Source organism: Esox lucius, chromosome 2, assembly GCF_011004845.1.
Source record: "Esox lucius isolate fEsoLuc1 chromosome 2, fEsoLuc1.pri, whole genome shotgun sequence".
Classification (NCBI taxonomy): Eukaryota; Metazoa; Chordata; class Actinopteri; order Esociformes; family Esocidae; genus Esox; species Esox lucius.
In genome coordinates this window covers 15,611,073-15,622,554 of record NC_047570.1, presented here as the reverse complement: position 1 = coordinate 15,622,554, position 11,482 = coordinate 15,611,073, and the positions used below count along the sequence as shown (strand labels likewise).

Below are 11,482 nucleotides of genomic sequence, written 5' to 3'. Positions count from 1 at the left end.
TTATAGAGAACTATGTACCTGTGAGATACATGAGCTAGACACAGTTCTTAGAGAGAGTTTGGTAAGTGCCTATGTTGTGTTTGCTGATAAGGTTGGGGCACAGACAGTCACCAACAGCTGTGTTTAGGTTAATAAAATCTACCCAGTACTCTCTGACTCCGTCTCCTGGTTCAGCGTCCTGGCCAGGGGTGTTACACTGGTGTCAGAAGTGGGATTGGCCTTGCCTGAAAACATTATATCACCTGTAAAGAAGGCAAATAAGTAGTAGCTAAACATTTGATAGTAATTTTGATGTCAAATACATTTTAGAGGCAGTAAACGTTAACTAGCTAGTTAATATTAAGGTCCACCAAAATTCACATCGGTTGCTGTTGATGGCAGAACTTGCTTGCTAACGACAGGACTCAACAGGTGGAACAGAAAAACTAGGTGGAATATATAAATAGGTGGAACATGAGAATCTTTGTGATTTTGCGATAATCATTCCAGTACAATATCAATTAAACTTCATGGATATCATTCTGTCCAGTTAGGAAGCATAAGCAATTGTGAATCAATGTCAAACTGGAGAGGCAACAGCAAGATGACCCCCAAAAGGGAATGGTTTTGAAAATGGTGGACACAGACAATTACTCTCTCCTTATCCTTCCTGACTGATCCTTCTCTTGTTTAGCATTTTGCTAGTAACTGTGTCACTACTGGTAGCATGAGGCGGTACCTGCAGTCCATTAAGGTTGCACAGGCAGTCCAGCTCCTCCAGGAGTTGGAACAGCCTGTGATCACTTGGGGATTTTGGTTTCCATTGATCGTTATGTCATTTTGTTTTCAACAAATTATACAAAATGCAGTAAAGATTTAAATATTTTACTTATTTCGATCATCAAGTCCCAATGTATGATATAAGTGTTCCCTTAATTTTGTGTATATACAGTGGGGAGAACAAGTATTTGATACACTGCCGATTTTGCAGGTTTTCCTACTTACAAAGCATGTAGAAGTCTACTTTTTATCATAGGTACTCTTAAACAATTTTGTTGCATGACATTTGATCACCTACCAACCAGTAAGAATTCTGGCTCTCACAGACCTGTTACTTTTTCTTTAAGAAACCCTCCTGTTCTCCACTCATTACCTGTATTAACTGCACTTGTTTGAACTCGTTACCTGTATAAAAGACACCTGTCCACACACTCAATCAGACAGACTCCAACCTCTCCACAATGGCCAAGACCAGAGAGCTGTGTAAGGACATCAGGGATAGAATTGTAGACCTGCACAAGGCTGGGATGGGCTACAGGACAATAGGCAAGCAGCTTGGTGAGAAGGCAACAACTGTTGGCGCAATAATTAGAAAATGGAAGAAGTTCAAGATGATTGTCAATTTCCCTCGGTCTGGGGCTCCATGTAAGATCTCACCTCGTGGGGCATCACTGATCATGAGGAAGGTGAGGGATCAGCCCAGAACTACACGGCAGGACCTGGTCAATGACCTGGTCAATGACCTGAAGAGAGCTGGGACCACAGTCTCAAAGAAAACCATTAGTAACACACCATGCCGTCATGGATTAAAATGCTGTAGCACACGCAAGGTCCCCCTGCTCAAGCTAGTGCATGTCCAGGCCCATCAGAAGTTTGCCAATGACCATCTGGATGGTCCAGAGGAGGAATGGGAAAAGGTCATGTGGTCTGATGAGACAAAAATAGAGCTTTTTGGTCTAAACTCCACTCGCAGTGTTTGGAGGAAGAAGAAGGATGAGTACAACCCCAAGAACACCATCCCCATGGAGGTGGAAACATCATTATTTGGGGATGCTTTTCTGCAAAGGGTCAGGACGACTGCACCGTATTGAGGGGAGGATGGATGGGGCCATGTATCGCGAGATCTTGGCCAACAACCTCCTTCCCTCAGTAAGATCATTGAAGATGGGTCGTGGCTGGGACCTGAAACACACCGCCAGGGCCACTAAGAAGGATCTCAAGGTCCTGAAGTGTCCTAGCCAGTCTCCAGACCTGAACCCAATAGAAAATCTTTGGAGGGAGCTGAAAGTCCGTATTGCCCTGCGACAGCCCCGAAACCTGAAGGATCTGGAGAAGGTCGGTATGGAGGAGTGGGCCAAAATCCATGCTGCAGTGTGTGCAAACCTGGTCAAGAACTACAGGAAACGTATGATCTCTGTAATTGCAAACAAAAGTTTCTGTACCAAATATTAAGTTCTGCTTTTCTGATGTATCAAATACTTATGTCATGCAATAACATGCAAATTAATTACTTAAAAATCATACAATGTGATTTTATGGATATTTGTTTTAGATTCCGTCACTCATAGTTTAAGAGTACCTATGATAAAAAGACTTCTACATGTTTTGTAAGTGGGAAAACCTGCAAAATCAGAAGTGTATCAAATACTTGTTCTCCACACTGTAAATTCAACAAAGGAGATCCTGAACTGTTGAGCAGCTGAAATCCTATATCAAGCAATAATGGGATAACATTTCACTTTTAAATCTACAGCAAGTTGGTCTCCTCAGTTCCCAAATACTTATAGAGTATTGTTAAAAGAAGAGGTGAAGCAACACAATGGTAAACATGCCTCGGTCCCAACTTTTTTGAAAAGTGTCTGGCATCAAATTCAAAATGGGCATGTTATTTTTCCAAAAACAATAATATTTCTCACATTCAATATTTGCTATGTTGTCTTTATACTGTTGTCAATAAAAAACATGGATAAATGATAAACACATAATTGCATTCTGTTTTTATTTGCTTTTTAGGTAGCGTACTAACTTTAGGTACAGTTTTATTATAAGGAATCCAGGCAATCAGGTTCATATACAGATTTCATTAGTCATGTTACATAATAAACATACTGTCAACTTCACAGTCTCAGCCCTCACTAACGACTCTCAAACTACTTTTGAAACTACTCATCCCCCTTCTTCCTCTCCCCACTTGGCTCAATTAATCAAAACCGGAACCGTAGCCTTCAGTTACAGATTGTTTTGGGACATTTTTCCTTCAATCTTGTCTGCAAAAACAAACTATCGTTTTCAGTTGAGTGAGGTTGTCATCACACTCTATTCTGATTGGCTTCCTGGTTAGAATTGGGGTAACGCAGAAGAGCTCCTAACTTGAATCATTCACAGTTCTACTGTGATGAATAGACAGGGAATTGTGTGCAGTTCAATATGTCTGTCTAATATCAACAACTGACTACATTGTTGCAGATTGACCACTCTCACAGGGCCAGATAATGAGTAGTAAGACTCTGTTATCAAAAAATAAATTACTTAATGTCATTTTAAAATATTATATATTGTTTTATTTGTATAAACTGCTATTTTACCATGTAACTTAAGTTATATGCCTGACTCATTTATGGAAAGTATACATTACGAGCATTTATTCTGAAGGACAAATATCCCTGACCCGGTAATGGATGCTGGCAACATTAGAGATTTTGCCTTCAAAATAAAAGTCCGCGGTTAAACGTCATATTAATAATATTTAATTAATCTATTTTGCCGGTTTCCTTAGTGCATATTGTAAAGATATAGATAACAAAAGGAATATCAACACATAAAAAGAAATTAACGAAAGAAAAATGCTGTTTAAGTAGCACTTCACAAAGGATTAATAATATTCTAAGGTGGAGCACATTGAGAAATGGAGATAGAGCAAACTATTGTTGTAAAAATGTTGATGTTGAGTTGATGAATCCTTGATTATGTACATTTTGTTAATTTTCTGGTGTTCATTAGTAATATATGGGCTTGTTGAGCTAAATCCAGCAACACTATACTTTTCACATCCTCCCTCATTGCAAAACATTTGAATATACTGTACACGGGATACCCATTGCATCATGAGCAAAACCTAGTCTATATGGCGCAGTGAATGCATTGTAGGAAATGTTCAGGAGACTGTATAGAGTGATTATATGCTAAAAAATTATTTTATGCCGCCCATACAATTGGCCACAATGCAAATACAATTTAGTATTTTTTCATACATTTTAATTGTAGAGGATGGGGCTAGGGAAGAATGAAGGATACAGACTGCCAGGTTGATTGCCAAAGGTCTTTCTGAAGACATCCTCTGCTTTTTCTTATGGCAATATATACTGCAGAAAAACTAAATATCCCAAAGTCAGTTATTTCCAATATCGTGCAACCTTACTAGCAACCATTGCAAATACATAGTGCTTCTTGATACATAGTGCATAATCACTCTATACAGTCTCCTGAACATTTCCTACAATACATTCACTGCGGCATATAGAATTGTTTTTTCTGTATAGGGCAATATATACATAGTCTATTATAGTGTTTTGCATTGGGAGCTATAGAGGGTGTGGAAAATATTGTATTGTGTAGATGTAGCACACCATTCCCCATGATTAAACAGGTTTGACTTACTCTGCACACTCTCCTGAACATTTCCTGCATTTCTTTCTCTGTGGACAATTCAATCGTTTTCGGCAATCTGTATTCCATATTCAGTCATTCGCATTGTCTGAATTCTGACCTTGGAACGTGTTTTAATACCCACTTTTTATTCATTATACTCTTAAATATGATAAAATATGAATTGTTGTCAATGTTTTGAGAGGTACATTTTCTTAAACAATTAATACATTCAATTTATATCAGTTTTGAAGTAAATCGTTGGCCTCCTTTATTTTGAAATGTTCCTAATTATCGTGACCCGGAAGTGTTTCTTTAATGTTGCTCACAAGACGCTGATCAGACGCTGATGTCCAGGCACTTATGTTTAAACATTCTTAGCTTAGCTTCTTGTCATTAAAGACAACTGGATTCTTACTGTTTACTATTATTAGTTGATTTTCATCCTAGGACTTCAGCGTCACTATGATTTCTGTTTCCAGATTTATTCACAAAAATCAAGTAAATATATTTTCTTCTAATGTATGAATTTACTGCTAACCATCGCAGCCAACTTTGAAGGTCGTGTTCAGATATGTTCTCCTCATGTCACATTTAATTTAGACATGATACGTGATCTCTGGAAACACTAACCATTTCGCCAACTGTCGTAACATCGTGTCATTCAATATTTATTCATATGCAGTCATCGTTAGCTAGCCAGCTAACTGTCTTTGTACACATTTCTGTTTCAGGCATTTTTGGTTTTTAGACAGCTGCAGAGGACTCTGTCTTCTCAGACTGATGGAGAGACCCGAATCGCCCACATTCTCAAAGAGAAGTTTCCGTCGGCCACGTCTTTAAAAGTTGTGGACATATCAGGTAAATAGAGGGGTGTCAAAAGAGGCGATGATAAAGACGTATAGAGACGTAAATAAAGACGTAAATGATACTTTTGATAGGTTTATAAAACCAAAACATACACAATGCTTGTTTTAATTTAAAATACTGTAGAATGACTGATTGGTTTAATTTTAATTATTCGTTTGAATGACAAGCAGTTTGGAGTTCAATGACAGGATCACTGGCAAGATTCATACTGGTCCTCTAGCTCCATGTTCCCACCAACAACTTTCACACAGAAAACAGTAGTTAAAACTGAAGTCAGTATTAGAGAAGAAAATTGGATTTGCATATCTTTTAGTTGGGTGCATGGTGCAATAATATTATTATTGAATGTTATTATAGACACAGCTTTATAGAACCAAAGGTACACAAAGGCTATGCATACATTTACAGAACCAAGAACAATTGAGTGATTCACTCAATTTGATCAATCATTTCAATGACATTGAGTTGTTCTAATACAAGCTCACTGGCAGGATTCATATGTGGTCCTTCAGATGCAATTTATCGATTATTGAATGTTATGAAAGATGGTCTGAAGTAACTTTGCTCTGCAGTTCCTTTCTTCTGCTGTTCCCAGACTATATTAGGTTAGATTCAACTTTATTGTTATTGAACAGGACAAGTGCAGTACAACGAAATGCAGTTAGCATCTAACCAGAAGTGCAAATAGAAGAGGGCAGAACATTTTGAGTGTTGAGTATAATGTATATTACAAGTGGCATGTGTAGATGTGCAATGAAGGCAAATGCAGTACAAATGGCAATACGAAATGTGCAATTAAGGCAAATAAAGAGGGCAGAAAATGTACAAGTATTAAGTATAGTGTATGTTACAAGAGGGATAAGAGTTGTGTGGGTATGGATGGCGATTCTAAATGGCATTCTAAATGTGCTAAGAGGCAAATTGAATGTGCAAGGTGCACGTGCAACTGAAATGTGGAGATAACATTAGTGAGGTTCCTGAGGTAGACACGTACCTATGACAACTGAAAACTTTAATTATCAGACTTTGCAATGCAGTGTCAGAGTAATTCAATGGGAGTAGTGCAACAAGGACCTGAGAGGTGGGGGGGGGTATGGTTAGTGATGGTCACAGAGTTCTCTGGGTCACAGAGTTCAGCAGGGTTACAGTAGATGGGAAGAAACTGTTCCTGAGCCTGCTGGTGCGGGAAAGTAGAGACCCGTACCGCCTGTCTGATGGTAGGAGGGCCAACAGTTTGTGGCATGAATGTGAAGGGACCCTGATGATCCCATGCACCCTTTGCAGACACCACTTGCACAGGTCAGAAATGTTTTATAGAGACAAACTGGTTGGGATCCAGTGTTGGGGGGAGGCAATGACTTAAGGTGGGCCAGAACTAGTCTTTCGAGGCACTTCATGATCCTGGGGTTGAGTGTGACAGGTCAAAGTCGTTCAGGCTAAATACAGTCTTGAAGCACGTTGGGACAACCGCCTGAGCCAGGGACAGGTTGAAAATGTCACTAAAGACCTCGGCCAGCTGCCCAGCACATGGTCTGAGCAAACGCCCAGGGACGCCATCAGGACCAGCAGCCTTGCGTGCATTCACCCTGCTCAGTGCAGACGACACTTCGGCGATGGATAGTCTGGGGGGGGGGGGGGGGGGTCGTCTGTGGGGAGATCAGCTTTAATGGCTGTCTTTTTGTTGTCCCTGTCGAAGCATGCGTAGAACCTGTTTAACCCGTCGGTAAAGGGGACGTCGCTGGCTGTGGAGGTAGAGTTATTTGGCCGGTAGTCTGTGATGGTTTGGACCTCTGGGTTCATCCACGGCTTCTGGTTGGGGAAGGTCTTTATTAGTTTATGGGTGGTGACATTGTTGATGCAGATGATGATGTAATCCAAATGGAGGAAGCATATGTTTAAATGTGAGTGTGGGAATCAAGTGTGGCTTGAGTGGCAAATAAACAGTCTGTGTGTTGAAACTTGTGCTGTAGAAGTGAGTCTGACCCTTCTGGTCACACTTTGACTGTCCTCATTGATGGCTTCAGGTATATGTGGTCATCGACCTCACCGCAAATAAACTGTCTGTGTGTTGAAACTTGTGCTGTAGAAGTAAGTCTGACACTTCTGGTCACACTTTGACTGTCCTCATTGATGGCTTCAGGTATATGTGGTCATCGACCTCACCGCAGTCAATTTGGTTTCAGATTTAACTATACCTGTGTCTGTAAATTATGAAGAAATACAGCAGTCACAAATGTACCTTGTTAAAAACATGTTTTTACAGGTTTCAGACTCAACTGGCGGCTATAAGCCTCCTATTCAACCGAGATCACAACAAAGCTAATGTTTGCTGTTGTACCGACATATTTAGTATTCTCGCCTGGCCATGCTTTCATATCTTATATTGTTCACTGGATTATTGGAAAGTATGAGAACCCCAGGCTTCCAAAGATAGTGCTCTCATTAAACTGTTGTGACATTTCACTTTCTCTTCTTAGGTGGCTGTGGTGCCATGTATGAAGTCCATATAGAATCCAACGAATTTAAAGGGAAAAGAACTGTACAACAACACCAACTAGTCAACCAGGTAACCCACGTATTGGAGAAATGGGTAGTATCCTCCATTATATGGAAAGGTATTGTTAAGCTGTCAGATTAAACGGTGGGATGATATTGTTTCGTATCAGTGTGTGAATTGAGAGAAAGTAACAAGTACAGTTTGTCAAACTGTGTATGCATATCGAAACCTTCGGGGGCGATAATCACTTACGACAGCTTATTTCATGTGCAGAAGGGTTGCAGAAACCTGGCACAACTGTCTATTAGCTGCTCTCTTCTCGTTCCCAGGCACTCAAGGAGGAGATCCAAGGAATGCATGGACTACGAATATTCACAGAAGTTCCTCGAGATTAGGAGAGAGTCCTATCTCAAATTGTGGGTCTATGGAAGATAACCACACAAACGGAATGTTGTATGCTGCTACTTTTTTCAACTGAGCATAAACACCCTGAAATGCTCTCAGATTATTGCTGATGGTTCTATTGCAGTAATGAAGGAAAGGGTTGGTCCTTGTTCTGTCTTGCAGTACTAGTCAGAAATGATAGAAATAACGTATGGCAGGGACACGGTTTATGGCGTGATTTGAGTAATAAATCTAACTAAGTACAATCATATCTTTTTATTTATTTACCATAGACCGTTCAAATCACTGAATGGTGTGCTAGAAATGTATCAGGACTGCCGTTCTTTCTGATCAGACAACCTCACAAGATAAATCACCAGACCGTCTGTGGTATGATGTGATGGGGCTATAGTTTGTGTAATTAGGTCCTTTCGTAAAAAAAATTCAACTCCTGGTCTTGCGGAGGTTGAAAACCATGTCCAACCACCAAACATGATTGGACAAACCAACTCATAGGGCAGAGCTTTCTGCAGATATGGATTGTGTAGTCCAGTACTGCCTAATGCAACTGTAAGCCTAATTAAAATAGTCTAAATAAACGAGTCCCTACCTCATGGCTTCAAACCCTTGTAGTCATGTGTCCACTGCCCACTTCCCATGTGGAAATCCTTTTCCCTGGAACTGGTGGGACCTGTTGATCTGCTGTCAACAATTTTGACTTCAATAAGCCTGAGTTCCTCTTGACCTTCAGACCATTGCCTTTTTGGCCCTGATAAAGACATTAACCCAGAAAATACTGCTACTCCAGCTGCTCTCTCTTCATCTAACTGTGTTTTCTCTCATAGTCCGAGAGCATCGGGTCATGGGCTTCTCGTCATTCTAAATGGGTCTTTTCTCCCACTCGCTCACCTGTCCATGTTCTTTTTTGAATTCCATGATGTCAGCGTCGCTTGTCTATTCAAGCTTAACATTGTTGTCATTGTGTAGGTGCCCTTGAAGACTACCTTAATGAGTCTGAGACCTTAATATCTTTATTTCCTGACAAAGGCTGATAGTACTTCAAGTTGATGACATCTGCCTTTGCTAACTTTTTCTTTCACTTCTTTCTTCCACTTGACCTTCTCTTTACTGGATGTTTGTCCACTAATCTCACTGCAACCCCCCAACAGGTCTCTGATCATTTGCTTTGTTTCCATTTCTTTTTCTCCCTTCTCCAACCCTACACACTCAGGACTTTCCCAGACGGTCATGTACTGTCACGGTCTCCATTCTCTCTGCACTACTACCCTCTCATCTTTTGTCCTATCGTTTCTCCCATCTTCTAAATGCTTCCTGCTTTTGTCTGCCTTTTTAACAATACCTTCTTCCCGCTCCACATTCAGTTTCTCAGTGTCTCCTTTTCTCTGTTGTGGCTAATACAGCAGAGTCCCTGCCCGTTTTCAGAAGACTTCAGAAAACCTAGCTTATAAAGAGTATCTAAAATAACTCTGCACCTCTTTCTAAATGACTAAAATGTAAATTTAAAATAAGTATACATGTACAAAGTGGTGAATTTCCCCTTTAGGTTTAGGATAAAGGTTAAGGTTAGGGTGAGTAACAGTAGATCAGTGCAATGTTCCAGTTAGGCTGATGTATAGATCAAAATGAAAAGGAAGTGTTACTTAAAATACTATTATGTTAGCATGTATTTAAAATTAGGGGAGAACCAGGACAAAATTAGTTGAAAACAACACTCCCGTTTCCCAGGTGACACATAAGTTTGAGTTATTTAGTAAAATTGACCTGTTTCTGCCTTAGAGGTCAAGCAGTATAGCAGCTCATTCTATCTGCATTTCCCAGTTTTCAAATGAAAGTTTTTTTTGTTTTAGATATATTTGAAAGAAAATACAAAGGAATAAGAAAAGGTATTTATATGAGAAAACAGACATAAAATGAACAGAAACATTAAACTAAATGAAATCAGAGAGACGTGTGATCAAAATAATGTGATGTAAACTGATTACCTGATATAAAATACAAACATTTTAAGCATTCACATTTGTCTCCTCTAGTTTGTGTCCTTTTGTTATATTTTATGATATGATATTGTGAATGAATGTTTGAAAATGAGAAACATTCCCTTTCACAGCTGTTGTCACCTTTAAGAAAAAATTTAATTGTTGTTTAACATATTTTTCTTCTAGGGCTCTGATAAATCTTTAGAGATTCCACATTAATGAATAGTCTCAGATTCCTTGCTATATTTTCTCTCACCTCGTCAAAGACCGGAGTCCATTGATCAAGTTCTTGTAAAAAAAAAAAAGTCAATTTCATTGAGCAGAAATCATAACACATTTATTGTTAAAATGAATTATGTGCCTTCCTCAAGTCTTCTGAAAATGTCTGTTGATGTGTTTATTTAGAACGGACCATGTTGAATCTGAAGTCTCATTATGGCATGAAAAGTCTTCAAGACTTGGCATCAAATTTTATGGCAACATATTTTCAAGAACTTGCACAAAATATTGAGAACAGCAATTAGCTGGTAGTAGGGTAGTTGCTGTGGGTCTTCGTTGGTTTTGAGATTGGAGGAATGGACCAAATGACCAAAACTCTTAGCATTGCTAAGAAAATAATGATATTGAAAGTAAAACATCTACCCAAAAGTATTGAGAGCATAAATATTTTATTACATTTTGGGCAACTTCCCCTTAAACATATCCATCTAAGTGAACAAAGTCAATTGTATGAATATACTTGCTCTAATCTTAGCCAGTTAGTTCCCAATCACATTGGGGGGGAACATGTATGCACCAAAACATCACACCACATTGTTACCATCCACTTCATTTGGGTGGGACTCTTACTTCCAGAAGGTCCAGACATTAGTTATTTTTTGAATATAAGCTGCAGAAACTTGCACATTATCTTACCTGAAAAATAACAGGAAATCATGCATCTAAAAAAATTTTGCTCTCAGGACTATTGTGGTGGCGTTTTAAATCTTTCTTTTTTTAGCTCTATGTTTTAATTATTGCTGTAAAACAAGGCTCATATGTAGAAGAGGCCTAGGTCCCTGCTTGAGGTGTCTGTAAATGTACCCACGGCCTCTGCCCTCCATTTGCGTGACCACGGAGAATGCTCTGAGCGAATGTGTAGTACATATGGATTGGTCTTTTCAGTGAGTCTTGTCATATTGAGTATTTTTAGTGTGTCTCTGCTCACCTAAAAGAGGTGGCTTATTTAGTTCCCAAATGGCTCTATTCGAAATTATTAAAAATATCCACTGAACAATGAAAAACGGGCAAATCTGTCATGTAAAGTTGTCAAAAGTGTCTAGCATTAGAC

At 39.3% G+C, this 11,482-nt stretch overlaps 1 protein-coding gene across 1 annotated transcript; it reads left to right on the top strand.

The window, feature by feature from the left end:
- Positions 1-4,733: 4,733 nt before the first annotated feature.
- Positions 4,734-10,188, top strand: bola3 (bolA family member 3). Its single transcript, XM_010868811.4, has 4 exons — positions 4,734-4,905; positions 5,139-5,265; positions 7,752-7,840; positions 8,101-10,188. Exons 1-4 carry the CDS (start codon positions 4,870-4,872, stop codon positions 8,164-8,166), a joined length of 318 nt encoding a protein of 105 aa, XP_010867113.1. The 5' UTR covers positions 4,734-4,869; the 3' UTR covers positions 8,167-10,188.
- The last annotated feature ends 1,294 nt before the right edge of the window (positions 10,189-11,482 follow it).